Consider the following 15,965-nt stretch of genomic DNA (forward strand, 5'->3'; position numbering starts at 1 on the left):
TTACAACAAGTCACACTGATTAAAAAATTATTTTTCAGCTTTGCAGACAACAAATTACACCTCGAACAAGGGGAAAACTACTAATGGTGTGTTCTGGGATGAAGTCGGACAAGTGGCAATTCATTTTCCTAAAACAATCTGGTATAGCTTCATTACATTTAAATCCAGAAAAATATTTAAACAATCCATATTCCAACATCCTCACTCTGTAACGGACTAAACTCCGCATCATGAGTTATTATTAAATAAAAAAAAATTAATTAAAGCTAAACAGTACCAGGGAAAGCCTTACGTAAGAATGTTTATCAATCAAAATTCTTCTTTTAAACATATTTAATAGTACACAACTATCATTCTACATTATTCCACCTGTAACCAGAACAAAGTTTATCAAAAGGTCTCATTCTTTGGTAATGGAAAGATTCTTTGTTCAGTCTAGATGAAATGCATCAAAATTCAATCTGTATAATGAATCTTGATTTATTTACAAAAGAACTGCTGAATGATTACAATCCACTTGTCTGAGCGCCTGTAAGTGGTATGTGCATTAATTTCTGAGAAAAGGTACAAGAAAAAATATTGGTATGAGGATCACTCTCATTAACTTAACTCTCTGATAAACAATTTGATTTGAAATAGATGTCCCAGTAACCGAAGAGTTACAGAAAAAAATCCACAACAAGTTGCTTAATTTTCCTGTTGGTGCCATCTGTTATTTTCTTAAAAACACTTTTTCTATTTTTAATTATTATAAACAGGCAAACAGATTAATTTTGAGGGAAGGAATGGGTTTTGTAAAAAAGTGTAAATATAATAACAAGTAAAAATCATCAATAAGGACAATCCTACTTGAGATATGACACGACTCCCTTTACTCCACCTCTCAATGTTTAACCATCAAAATTTAATAGCATTAATCCCCCTAATAAACAAACCTTCTTGAAAAAGTTGAGAAATTTTCAACAAAAAGTACAGGAGTTATTAAGCTTCAAAAAGGGTAAACAAACTCTTACCCCCCACACACAGACTAAACTCCATACATACAGAAAAAACCCCCAAATTTTTTTGCATTTCTTGAAGTTTCAAGGTGTCCTAAGTCCAAAAATGTAAAACTCTCGGGGGGTCATTTTTTGACCGATTGCCATACTTACTCCCTATTATATCTAATAAGTGGAAAGTAAAAATTGTCTGCCTGTAAATTTCCAGCAATGTCTTTCTACAATGAAAATAACAATCCTCCCAACTTGCAATATTCTTGGCCTTCTTTATCTGATTCTTCATCATGCTTCATAAATCTTTAGCAATTCTAACCACAAAAGTAAACATCTAAGTCTCTAATGTAGTTCCTCTTTCAGTCTTTCTATGGATTTCCACTATATTGAATCAGACAAATTTACAAAGCATCTTCTATATTATTCGTGTCTTTAATTTCAAGCTTCTTAGATACATTTTTTACAATAAATTAAAATTGTGTCCCTACTGGCTTTAAGCAAGCAACTTAATTTGACTGTTGAAATGCTTATTTATATATTTAAACTAAATAAATAGACTTACTATGTTTATAATTACTATGAGTAGTAGATGTACAGATTATTTATGAATTTAGTTACACTATATGTAATCTAACAGTAAGCATAACAATGGAAATAAATGGAAAGTTATAAAGCATAATAGAAAATTCCTATGCAACAACATGTTAATTTTAAATAAACAGTATAAAGATAATGAATATTTTTTGACCAATCTTGTTGGTAAGTATATATTGAAACAATACAAACCTTCCATATTCGGCAAAATGAATATTCCAGAGATGTTGTTTAACAGCTTCTTTGGCGTTTATTTCGGACGCATCGTCTTTATAAAAATAAGTCAGCAAAGCTGGTTGAAGTTTCCAATTACCTAATAAAATGAAAATCTAAACATAGTTGCAACATTTGCCATTAAGTTTCCTTAAAACTTATAATGTTCATTTTATTAGCATATATATATTATCTTATATACTCAGTTATTTATTCTTATCTTGTGTATTCAGTTAAACAGTACTCAAATAGAGCCTATGTCAGCAACTTTTATAAATAACTGCTTAATAAGAACCTTTTGCCTACGTACGAGACTCGAATTGCTTCGTTCATCACCGATACTTCTACAACTCGTTTAGAGCAAAAGATTTTCCAATCCGAGCAAACTTATGAAAAAATAAATCTTACTTTCCGACGTCTCTTGGTCAGTAGAACTCGTAGACAAATTATCTCCACTTCCATTAGTCATTATAAATCTCCTGCAATAAAACAATAATATAAAAAAATATAAAAACTTAAAAAAATAAAATAATTATTAAAACATATCTAAATAAAAATTTACAAATAACTTACAAAAGAACAATCCTTAAGTGAAAGAAATGAAACAATTTAAAATTATCTGATAAATAAATTGCAACTGTTCGAGGAGAAGGAAACGTTTAATTTATCGATTAACACTTACTCTTTTGTCACGGGTATCCTGGCCAACAACTCCGATATTTTCTCTACAACAAAATCTCTGTCCGACAACAGTGCAAATAAGAAATTCGTCTGAAATTTATCGAATAGTAAATTTAATAAATAAATCAAACAAAAATTATTATGATTATCACTGAAAAAGCTTTACTTTTCTTCTGGTTGTCAACAGCACTGCATCCTGTACGACAGGACTGTTAGTGCTGTTATCCATTTTCTCGACCAAACATAACTCGCGCAGAGGAATGACTACAGAGACTAGACCTTTCACCTGAAGAAATAGAGAACGGCAAGACAAATACTATTGTTTAAAACTTAAAAATGATAAACGATTGAATTAAAATGTGCAAATCTACTTGCCCGACTCTCGAAGCATATATAATTGCTGGAAATATATAATTTCCCCCACACGTGCTGCTTATTGTAAGGTGTCCAAAGCGTGCATTCAGTGCTTCCGTCGAGCTTCTCGATGCACGGTAGACGAAATGTCATCCTGATAATTGCATGAATGTGTTAAAAGATAAATAAACTTTCTAAATTAATTACAAATACTTAGAAACAACTGGCGATTTTCTTATTTATTAGGCTAATTATATAAGCGTCAAATTGTCGACTGTCCTTGTCTTGTTGTCACCATCCAAACTATGATTTTATTTCTTTCCTTTATTTTTATGTGAAGACATTAGGAAAATTTAATCCTCACTTTGAGTAAAGATTACATAATGTTTGGGTCCATTTTAAAATGCACCTCCAAACTCAAATTAATTGGAAAAAAAAACAATTTTTATTCAAATCACATAAAAAAAAAACAAACTTTCCTTTCACATTTTCTCCATAAAAATCAAAAACATAGAACAACCTACAGATTCCAGAACAATACAAACATTCATTTTTTTTTTCAATCAATCAAATGTTACATGTTTCTCAAATGTCCCAAAGAAAAACATCTTACTTCCATGGTTATGAAGTCACTTTTCATTTGCCCTGTGGGCTTTTGCCCAATTGATAAAAATGTTGCGACAACTCATCAATTCCTAGTGCCACTATTTCTATTTTATTCCCTGGCCCAGCCCAACTTCTTTTACTGACTCACCCCACAAGCTTCGTCTGCTTGTTCCCAATATAGACTAGTGTAATAAAAATTTTGTGAAGGTTCATTGATTCCGAGTGCCTCTATTTCTATTTTATTTTTCTTAACAGTAAAATGTGTTGTGATAATTTTAAGCTAAGTATTTTACATATAATATGTAGATTAATTTTAATAAAAACACTAAATTGCTTCATTCCATAAGGAAAGCCTTTCTCCGAATCTCGTTTCGGATTTTAAAACAAAATTTGTACGAGATTTTTTACTGAAAGAGAGAGTCATTTTGTTCCTCTGACCATCTGGATGATGGTCAGAGGAAGAATTGCAGATGCAAACTGTTTTACTTGGAATACATTTTTTCTGTGATTTACTGTAAATTTCTGCCATTTTGTGTTTATAATAAAAACATTCTGTCTCTATTGACTCTCTTCCGAGTTCATTTTGCAGCAGGACATCACAGCATTGATAATCAAATAATATTTATCAGCTAAGAAGTGTTTTTGGCTCTATCGACTTATTAAACTGTCATAAAAGATTCCTCGGTACCAAGCAGTTTAACATGTACTTATTTTAATATTAGTTTTGTACATTACTCTATTAATTCCATATCCTTGATTTAAAAAAATCAAACAACCAAGCAAGGACACAAGCAATAACTGCCAATACATTACTCAGTGGACTTTTCACACATTACTACTCTCAAAAATACTTGTATTTCCACACTAACAGATATCTTGAATGGTGCAGATTTGATCGGCACCATTTGAGATATTCCAAAAGCTTTATATCAAGGATTGTATTGTATATCTTTGACATAGACTTATAAAGTACTAACCAACTCACACAAATTAAAACTCGACCCGATAATATACTCTATAAAAGCATACCTGTACGCTTCACTATGTGCTCTGGCATCCAAATCTCTTTTCAAAAAGGACGGTTTCTTTGGCACGTTTTTACTTAACTTATGTACAAGTTCGGTATCCGTTGAAAAGATTTCTTCACAGATCAACCTTGAGAGAATCAAAGGATTTAGTTATTTATAAAAAAAAAAAAATCTAATTATGCAATAATGTAACAAAACTTGTCTACTTACTGCTTCATTGCTATGTTTGCTAGCTGTTCCATCAGAGCAAATGTTTCGCTAGTTTTAAGAAACATGGAAAAGTAGTACTGAAATGAATGAAAATTTATTACAATTGAAAATAAAGCAATAATTTTAAAAATTCTTGTCATAATTTGTTTTGTTTAAATTACCCTTAATTTATACATGAAAAAAAAAAGAATAACTTTACAACAAAAGGGTGGCGCAGAAGTCAACTAACCATATAATAGTGAGGTTGAGGCCAAAGTTTTAAACACAAATAGTCGGACATTCGGCACTGCTTTCCTGTAAGCCTAGAAGTTTGACTATGGCGTTTGGAATGTCAAGCATGATTCCACTGACTTTCTAAACGCCATTGTCAAACTTCTAGGCTTACAGGAAAGTGGCGCCAAATGTCCAACGTACACATTTTTGCATTTAAAACTTCGACCCCAATCTTGCTAATATGTGTTATAGGTATGCTTGTGAATATGAATCATAAACTGATTTTAGAATGTCTTTCCATTACTAAACTGATTTTCGTTCTCCAAAAGAAAAAAACCACCTCTGCATTACATGATCCACTTTATGCCCCTCCATCTTGTCTTATCCTGAATATTGAAGTGAGTACTGAGGGCTTAGACACTACTCAACTGGTGAAAGGACGATACAAAATATGAATTTAAGCATTTGAATATAATAGAAATTTAGTCTTTATAATTCTTAACCAATTTTCAAACCACCCTGAATTTTGTATCACACGTTAATACTTCAATAGTTTTTTTTTTTATTAAATAAAACTTACGTCTTTCATTCTAGTCGACACTCTAATGCTCTCCGGGAAAAGAACAGAATTACTTCTTTGTAGATGCTGAAAATAATTTTGTTTAATGAGCCTAATATGCACAACATTTTACAAAAATAAATAAATTAGTAAAACTTGCCAGTATATCTGCCCATCGAATGACCAGTTTCGTCTCTTTGCCGAATAAATACGAATAAAAGGACAAATGATTGACACTCAGATACATCCAACCTTGTCTAGGCACCCGGCCTTTCCAGTAACTACAAGAATAATCTAGTAGACGAGAAGACAGTTAGCAACAGAATAATCTACATACCTACAGATGACTATTCACATTTAGTATTTGCTGACTGCCAAGCAAATTTTTGGCCAACACCAAATGGCTGGGATGATTTACTCATGATTTTGCTTGGCAAATATATGGCATTTGCCATTTTTCCCTCCTTATCGGTATATTGTGACAAATCAAAGGAAACTAATCTTGGACAAACATTTGTAATTCCCACAATGAACAATGCTCTGCAAATAATTGTGTGTGTATGTGTGTGCTCACCACTCACACTCACAAATACTTTGGCGAAAGGCAATCATTTGACAATCAGCAAATATCGAACGTGTAGAGCCACCTTAAAATCCTATTGGTTAACCTTACAATTTACAAGTTTCTCTTCTTTTGGCATATTAAATAATTTCGAAAACCTCGAAATGCTAGCTTTGAATTGCAGGTTTTCTTCTTCTGTGCACATGGTCGTGTCCACTCCTGTCTGTGCCAACAGACTCTCTATCTTGCATTTGACAAACTCCATGGCCTCCTCTTCCGTATCAAAGTTTCCTAAAATGGTACTTAACGTCAATTTACAAAAACCGTGACAATTTAACTGTGTATGCAAAACTTACCGAGAGTTCCGAGCAGATTAGTTTCTAACCATAACCAATCTTTCATAATTTCATTTCTGGTCAGAGCACAAGCCACTACTGAAATTTTAAAAATTTACACTGTAATGAATTTGATAATCTTTGAACCAATAAATTAATTTAACTATTGTTAACTTACGTACTAGTAAGGTGATCCAATTCATAAAGATCAAAGTATACACACTAGAGAGATTAACATGCCAAATGACCACATCTTTATCTGGTATCTAGCTTTTCTCTTTCCTAATTTCATTAATTTGTGAGTAGCTAAGTTGATAACCAACCCTACTAAATGAAGTTTAATGCTATAAACTAGTTTCACTAATGGTATAGCTGTTTTATTTTTTGCTATAGGCCAAGCCAAACTGCCCCAAGATCGCATAAGAGTTGAGAGTATTAGTTATATCCTACGGAAGTGATGTAAAGAGCCGGATACAACCCAAGTTTGGAAAATAAAAATGTAAATGTCAAATGAAGAGAAAAAAGAAGTGATCCTCTTCATTTAGTATCTATTGGGTTGTTTGGAAAGTTCGTAGTGATTTTCGATAGCCGACAGTTGAGACACCGATTGACGCAAAAATGATTAGAATTGTACAAACCAATGAATATTACGATAAATGACCTTGAGACGCGTCCGTTACAAAAAAACCGTTAAGATTATTCAAATAGCATTTAATTTGTCTCATTGCAAAAAATGGATGCGAACAACGTGCATTATCGACACTTGTTTCTTTTCTTTTTTCGTAAAGGCAAAAATGCTGTACAAACAGCAAAAAAGATATGTGATGTTTATGGTGGGAGTGCTGTATCAGAATCAACTGTTTGAAAGTGGTTTGCAAAATTTAAAACGGGTAATTTCAGCCTTGAAGATGCTCCTCGCTCAGGAAGACCTCCTGTTATTGAAGAGGACCAGATCAAAGCATTATTGAATGAAAACCCTCATTACACAACTCGAGAGATTGCAGACATAGTGAAGTCATCAAACAGTACTGTATTTCAACATCTAAAGAAGCTCAAATACGTGAATCGTTATGACATTTGGATACCTCACGACTTAACGGAAAAAAACTTACTGGATCACATCTCCATTTGTGATTCTCTTGAAAGATGAAATGAAAATGACCCTTTTCCGAAGCGTTTAGTGACAGGTGATGGAAAGTGGATCATTTATAACAACATCAGCCGAAAATGATCATGGAGTAAGAAAAATGAATCCCATTAAAAACTCCAAAGGCCGGTCTTCATCCAAAGAAGGTCATGCTCACTGTCTGGTGGGATTGGAAAGAAATCCTGTACTATGAGCTGCTTCCACAGAATCAAACAATTGATTCTGATAAGTATTGTTCCCAATTGAATAAGCTGAACATGGTAATTAAAGAAAAACGCCTGGAACTGGCCAATAGAAAACGTATTGTGTTTCACCAAGATAATGCCAGACCTCACATGTCTTTACGAACACGGCAAAAATTATTGGAACTAGGCTGGGATGTTTTACCCCACCCCCCTTACTCACCCGACCTTGCCCCGTTGGACTACCATTTGCTCCATTCTCTACAAAATTCCCTTCATGATAAAAACTTTGATACTTTGGAAGCTTGCAAAAACCACGTGGATCAGTTTTTCGCAAGAAAAACTAGAAAGTTCTATGAAGAGGGTATCATAAAGCTGCCCCATAGATGGCAACACGTCATTAAAAACAATGGTGCATACATAATGGAATAAAAGTATATTTTAAAACAATTTCTTTTATTTCTGTTAAAAATCGCTACAAACTTTCTGAACAACCCAATACAATTTGACCTTCTCGGCTTACAACAAATTAACATTTTAACTCGGCAGCTCAGCTACGGTTTAAGCATCTTCTCAGCTTGCTTTAACCTGTAGCTAATCTAGGAAAAAATCAGCTCCCTTGATAAGTTACTGGTAAGGTCAGGCAAATTAGAAACACTATACCATAGATCTTCACTAATGCTAATCAGTTCATATCTACTTTTTGACCTTTCCAGTTTTTATAAACTATCAGCAGTTGAAGATTAATGGTGTAAGTTATCTTTCCATTCACTGGAAAAGGACAATGTTGCTTATAGGAAATACGAGAGCCACAATCTTTATTAGACCAGTGTTTTATATAAAATGTTTAATTTCATAAAAATAAATTGTATAAGTAGACTGTACGGGAGCCACGATAGGATCTAGAAGTGGCTCGAATAAAGTTTGGCCATCGTGGAACTTTACGCTAAGAAGCTAATAATAGTAGTCTACTATTATAAATAATCTGTATTTTGAAGAATTAATTAAACAAGAATATAAAACTTTTAAAATTTTAAACGAAGATTTTAAAGCTGCAAAATGTAGGAAGCATTTCGAATTATTGACGACGATAACTTACCATAACTAACTTCGGATAATATCGTCTGATGGAGGATTCTGTACGGTGGGGGCTATAATAATATGCGTAAAAAAATTAATCATTTGAAATTCTTGTTATATAAGTCATATTTCAAAATATTTAACAATAATTTCATATAATTAAATTTTAAAATATTGGAAAAACAAATATCATAAGTCAAACTTGTTGACGTCTTATTATATACACGAGCTGTTTGAAGTAGATACTGTTCCCGATAACGACAAATCATTTTCTTAGCTCATCTGATTCAAAATACACAACAATTTACGTCTTGCTAATACAAACAGATTGTTAAAATACTTCTGGATCTATTAGATTTTACTTGGCGATAAGATAATTCAATCAATTAGTAAGATTTGCCAATTGTTTATAATTAAACGTGATGCTACTAAGCTATTACAATCAGTAAGTAATACAATTTCTACCTTTTATCTAACCAAGAAATTAAAATTTAGAATTAGTAGCCAAAAGGTAAAAAAATAACGTATTTTCCGGCGTATAAGACGACTTTTTAACCCAGGGAAATCTTCTCAAAAGTCGGGGGTCATCTTATAGGGTGAGTATATCCCAAACTTTATATTTTAACTGTAAAAGTCGGGGGTCATCTTATACGCCGGAAAATACGGTACTCAAATATATAGGCTATCCTAAAAGTCAGTTAATAGGAAAGTAAAAACTAAATTGAAGGATAAATAGTGATGCGCAGCAGTACCAAATCCAGTTTGACTTTACTTAAAATTATTGTAATATAGATCCTTGTTAACTTTTTTTTATTAATCAGGTACAAGTGATATGTACTGTACAGTGTACATACCCAGTACTGCTTAGCACAACTAGGTGGCAAACTACATACAGTCATCATTGTACAAGAAAGATATTAAATGCGTGTAACAGTAAATGAATGGTATGGGAGAGAGTGAACTCTGTCACTACTCACAACGCCTGGGACTTAACACAATAAAGGGCTGGGTAGCTTTCCAGAAAACTGACAATGTTCAGTATAATTTTTGCACTATAGTCCGTTTGAAATATAAGTCAATAAGAGTTTTGAAGGACCTGTAGATTTCTTCATCTTGCAGGAGAAGGCTTTTATTATTACATGGCCAATCTATATGTTTGTAGCCTAAAATTTGCTGTAAGTCCTTCCTTTCTTTTTCAACTATAGGGCAGTTGAACAGATAGGGGTCGCTTCGAGCACGTATCGATAGTTGAACAGATAGAGCACGTATCACTATCAGTAATTTTGAACCTGTGTAAGTAGCTTTGAAAGCAGCCACGGTTTGTTATAAATTGGGTTGTATTGTGATCAATTTCGAGCCAATTCATATTGTAGATACTTTTAATGTCTGGTAAGTATAAGTTGTTTCATTATAAAAGTTGTCCCAAAACATTTGCCATTCTTTTAAAATATAGTTTTTTTATAGCATTGATTCCTGTCACAAGTAGTAATTTGCTGCATATTATGGTGTTTTCTTGGTTGGTGGCTGCCTTCTTTGCTAATTCGTCAGCTCTTTTCTTGCCAATATTTCCCTGGTGTCCTCTCAGCCAATTAAGGGAGAAGGCACCATTTGAATTTTGTAGCATAGTATTAATATTATTTGTAATTGGGTGAGTATCATTGCTCTGAATTATGTAAATAGCTGCTTGGCTGTCAGAATAGATGTTAATGTTATGATGTGGGTATTTAGCAATACAGTCTTCCACTGCATGTATCATCTAATTTGAGAAGTTTACTCTCAATTTCCATATATTTATGTTATATTACATGACTTCCACCAAAATTATTGTCGATTTTAGACCCAGCTGTGTATACGTCTATATGATTGTCTGTCAATGGTTCAGAGTAGTGATTGCAAATTTACCAGGTATTACATTACTGGTAATTCACTAACTATATTCAGAATTATTGGTTTATCGGTAATTTACTGGTAAATTCATATTAACAAATGATTTAAAACGATTAAAATAATTAAAATAACCCTTCTAACCTTTTACCCGGTGTCGTTCTATTTTTAGAATCGCGTCATTCTATTTTCAGAATTGCAAACGTTTTCACAGCCCCTCCTGGGCTCTTCTTCAGGCTTCGTCGAATAGGCTTATCGAATAGATTTAAAACGAAACTGAATTACTGACAATTATTGAACAATTATTTATTTTCAAGTTTTCTATCAGTTTAGACAAACAACATTCTTGTAATAGCAATTATTATGACATAACAGACATTGAAATAATGTTGATTATTAATTATGTCTTTCTTTATTTTGAAAGTAGGCTCTTAAACATTAAATGGGCTCTCGTCATCTAATCTAGATCTAATTTTTGTACCAATGGCAGCTACATTAGAAAAAGCTCTCTTGGAATCAACACTAGTTGGATGTACTGTCATCAGAGCATTAAAAACCTTCTTAAATGTTTGTAGTACTTTTTGCTCTAAGAAATAATTCATTTCTTTCTTAACTTTATCTTTCCTCCAAACTTTTGGAACTGGTGCCTTCCTCTCGTCGAGACAAATTCAATGATGCCCAATATTGTTACCCACACAAAATATTTTCTACGAAAACACAAACAAGAACGAGAGCACAAAACACGACTAACCACGTTTCAGTTAGTTTATAACCTACAGACTAGATCCTTGTTAAGTTTTTTTTTTTTTTTTCATAACTCTTTCCACCCTGTGGGCACTAAGAGGGCCTCTTATAGCAAGACCATTATGGGTTCAGCCAGGCCCACAATGGGGCGACCAGGTTACGAGGGATGGACCACACCCTGAAAAATTCCTGGGGATTTTTCAACCCATCCAGATTTGATCCTGGGTCCCCCAGGGTGGCTGTAAATAAATGGTATGATAAATTCATATTGAATAAATACAAGCAGTCCTCTACTTACGAACTTAATCCATTCGTAGCGGTCGTTCGCAAGTCAAAAAGACGATATTTGGTGCAAAAACTTAAATACAACGTTGTTTTGACAATTATGTAATGTTTAGGCTACTTGAATAATGTTGAATTAAGATTGTTAAAGGAAAGTTTAAATTCAAATCAATCACATGTACATTATTTATTAAAATTACTCATTTAAAACAACTGCAAATGTACATATGTATGTACTGTAAATGTTTTTAACGTAAAACTTCAAAAATAAACTTGACTGTACATAAAAAATAACCAATTGCACTTTAATAGTAAACAAATGACACCACACACGATTGACACACGACTACAGTCCAAACTCAACTAAGAGCCTCTCACCTACCTCTCACGCTTACAGTACCTAAATATCAGAGTAGCAACACATGAGTCATTGCTGCCATGTTCTGTTGACTGTCATCACGTGGTCCATGGATTTACATTAAGAAATGATAATTTTTTTTAGTTTAATAAAGCATTTTTATGAATAAAATGCTTTATTAATGTAAACCCATAGACCACGGGATGACAGTCGACAGAACATGGCGGCAATGACTCGTGTGTCGCTACTCTGATATTTAGGTACTACTCTACTCACGCTCATGTTAACCCGCCATCTGTCGGCTTTGTTTGTAACTTTGAAAGTTCGTAAGTAGAGGACTGCCTGTAATCTAGTAGGCATAGTAGTTTTTAAAGGTCACCAACAATTTGCTTTTCTGAATGAAAGAAATGTGTAATTTGCTCTTTAACTCTAGAAAGTTTATGTTATACAACTCATTTTTTTCATCTATGTTTCTAGCAGCAAAAAAGGTTGTAATACTTGGGAATTATTAGAGACAAAGAGTGGTTATTTATTTATATTTTTACAAACTCTACAATGACAGAATTTTCTTCATAGATTCTCTCTTTCCATTTGGCAGTTTTACGGGTTAGAATTATGTCTAAGGTTGTTTATTTTTTGGCAAATTAGTTGGAATAACGTACATGAAAGAATATAAATAGGATTACTGTGGCATCTGCAACAAAACTTTCCAAACCAGCTCTACAATTTATTGATGTGCCATCAAATACCTTGAAATACATCACAATGTTTTCATTGATTCAAAACTTGAAAAATAAACAGTAAAACAAAGTGTGTAATATTCTCTATAAACCAAATTCAACGTGCTTGTGAGGTTTCTCCGATTATTCAAAAATCCAGTTACAACTGATAGAATATCTTTATTTTTTCTTTCCAGAAAAAGAACACAACATATGTATTTTGGATCAAAGTTTGATTAATGATCCTTCTTCAGTGTTAAAACATAACATTAGCTATTAGAAATGTTTAATTAAAAAAATAAAACCTAGAGAGGACAATCACTACAAATACACTTACAGTGTATTTTCACTCTAAAATCATACAAATGTAAGCGATACTGAATAATAAAATTATAAATAAACCATTACAATTTTGCAGGTCTCCTATAGGTAAAAATATTCATAACTAAATTAAATTAAAATTACATAAATATTACAAGAAATGTAAAAAATCAAACGTGCAACTCCAACAATTCTTCTATAATCACATAATTATTATTATTATTATGCAATCCAGGACAATTAAAACATTACGACATCTCTGTAGGTGAAAAATGTAATGAAAACAGATGCGTACAGAATTACGATGCGTAACAAACTATTATAAAATTTCAATGCGGGATTAGTATGGATTAAAGACATTTTATTTTATGATGCTGCAATTAAAATAAGGAACATACTGCAATTAAAATTTTTAATTGCAGTATGTTTCTTAAACTTTCTTTTATAAATGTCCGTATCATTATGGAGGATTTATACATTATCATTATTATTATTTTATTTAATGTGTATTTCATTCATTATAATTTCTGCAAGTTTTAGACCTTTTTTGGATCCATGCTAATTCCATCCTGCTGCTTGTAATGTTCATTATTTGATTCAAAATAAGTATTGTTATGTGTGTATTTTATTAATTCAATAAACTGGTCCTCTGGTTCTAAACGTTTTACATTGTTTTCTATTGGAGTCCGACGTATGTTTGGATACACATTTATCACAAGTAAACTCATTATTTTATCACTGGGTTTCTTTTTAATCAGTACTGTTGACTAATTACTTCGTCTGCATTAGTCACATTGTATTTAGAATTATGTATTATATTCTGTAACTTGAAATAATCGATGTCATGTTTATTATAGAGGATATTACACATTAATGTTACGGTTTCCCATAGATAAGTAAAACAAAGGCATGGATTTGAATTAGGGTAAATTCATATTAATATTGTATTAAAGTAGATGCTCGCTAAATGTCAAATGTCGATGACCACTACCACCATTTGCATCTTTCGACCTCGATGATTAAAATGGGTGATCGGTCGACTGATTGTCGTAGCTTTGCTACTAAAGTACTTTATTATACATACCTTTGTATCAAATACGGTATCTAGAGTTCCGACCAATAAGGAGGACAACCCTTTCGTGCCGTGTCCTTTACGTCGCTGGAGAACGAAGAACGGATTTGCTCTTTCTGTAACCCTGTAAACAGATTCTTTGCTCATCAAATAGTTTATATATTTAAATAAACAATAAATTATAAATGTAATTTGTAAAAATAAATACAGTTTGCATGCTGTTAACAAAGTTTGAAAGGACTTTTGGTCGATACAAACCACACATCAGTTACTGATGTATTGAGTATATATATTTTTAGTATAAATAGTAATTTTTAGAAAATACTTTGCATGCAAATAACAATAAACAGTAAAATCAAACTCCTTATTTATAGAAATCATTGTAAAATACTTTATTAATGTTTTTGTGAATAAGTCTTATCTTCAGATCCATTCAAAACTAATCTGTTTGAATGATATGATGTCGACATTGCATGCCGAAAACTCCAAATTAAATCCTCAAATTTTAGCAGTTATTTGAACGAGAAGTGTTTGATCAGATCCCTCATCATTTGGCCGCACCAGCAAGAGTTTCGCCGGGCTTGTCACAGATACAATAAAAGACACTAAATATCTCAAATCCAAGGTAGATCCGTTTGAATGGTTGGATCTAAAGGTGACACTTACTTTTTAAAACATTAATTGGCAATTTTACAAGGACGTCTATACACATTTTGCTGTTTTTATATTTACGTTGATGCCAAAGAGCGACGTCGATCACGCAGCCTGCATCAACAATTTTTATTGAAATTCATAATTTTGTAATAATTTTTGAAGTGTTAAAAAGTAATGATGTTTCCATCTGGCATTATTTTAATCTTTAAATGAGAAAAAAATAACTAAAAATGTTTAAGAATGTTTAGTTAACTAAGAATATATTTAATAAAGTGCAGTGCTTACATATATGATTATTATTAGTTAAATCAGGACTTATTAACTGATAATCCGACACTAAAAATAAAACATGTGCTGCTATTACGACAGATTATAAATAAAATGTAACCTTCGTACGGCAGAGACCAAGCAGAGATAGCAGAGATAAATTTCTTCTATTTGTTTTCAATATTTAAAATTATCATTTTAATACTATAGATAAACATTGGCAAAACAATGAAATCGATTAAACTTAATAAAACATTCATTGTCTAAATGATATCACGTGTAATAAATGTGTAACAGTATTGCCGGTACGTCATTTTGATTCTTTAAGCAAGTTTTTAATATGAGAGAAAATTACATGGAGTGCACAGTAAAGTCCTTACATGCCAACACGTGAGAGTGACGCACAACATACAATACACAATAACGAATGCAACACAAAGACATAAATGAGAAATAAACATTTTACTATCTTTGCTTGACATGGATGTTAGCACTTCACATTTCCTAACAACACCATTCATGTATGTGGGGTGTCCTTTCGTACTAAATTGGATGTGTTCTAAGATTTTGTAATTGGCTTTTCTCCGTTCTGTATGTCATCTTTGAGATATAATCAACTTCCAAATTTTACCACGAGTGGCCTTGTCTTATAGCGCATAGTCACTTTACTATGTTTCATTTGTCACATTCATAACTGTAGCTATCTCTGTTTGTCAGTTATGTGGGTGTATAATTACTATGCACACTTTAGATTGATTTCTCCTAAACAGCACAATATCACTCAAAAAAGCAGAGGAATTCTTTAGTAGCATAGCATCCTTCTTGTAAACCTAATGAGAACTACCTACTTATAGAGCTTGAAAAGCAATGCTATTTGGAATAAGTAAATAATTCTAAAAATAACAAAT

General features: G+C 32.3%; 1 protein-coding gene across 1 annotated transcript in view; it reads right to left on the reverse strand.

Moving 5' to 3' along the window:
- Tbc1d8-9 (TBC1 domain family member 8/9) overlaps positions 1-15,965 on the reverse strand; it is a 40,823-nt gene that overhangs the window by 16,230 nt on the left and 8,628 nt on the right. The window contains exons 2-14 of the mRNA XM_067264814.1: positions 14,149-14,260; positions 8,776-8,827; positions 6,369-6,446; positions 6,124-6,303; positions 5,611-5,744; positions 5,472-5,537; positions 4,679-4,755; positions 4,470-4,595; positions 2,856-2,988; positions 2,647-2,766; positions 2,482-2,570; positions 2,208-2,278; positions 1,779-1,899 (exon numbers count right to left, since the gene is read on the reverse strand). Of these exons, the coding sequence (XP_067120915.1) occupies positions 1,779-1,899; positions 2,208-2,278; positions 2,482-2,570; positions 2,647-2,766; positions 2,856-2,988; positions 4,470-4,595; positions 4,679-4,755; positions 5,472-5,537; positions 5,611-5,744; positions 6,124-6,303; positions 6,369-6,446; positions 8,776-8,827; positions 14,149-14,260 (1,359 nt within the window). The remainder of the gene's footprint in view (positions 1-1,778; positions 1,900-2,207; positions 2,279-2,481; positions 2,571-2,646; positions 2,767-2,855; positions 2,989-4,469; positions 4,596-4,678; positions 4,756-5,471; positions 5,538-5,610; positions 5,745-6,123; positions 6,304-6,368; positions 6,447-8,775; positions 8,828-14,148; positions 14,261-15,965) is intronic.

This window comes from Centruroides vittatus, unplaced genomic scaffold (assembly GCF_030686945.1).
Source record: "Centruroides vittatus isolate TY-2023 unplaced genomic scaffold, ASM3068694v2 contig_193, whole genome shotgun sequence".
Classification (NCBI taxonomy): Eukaryota; Metazoa; Arthropoda; class Arachnida; order Scorpiones; family Buthidae; genus Centruroides; species Centruroides vittatus.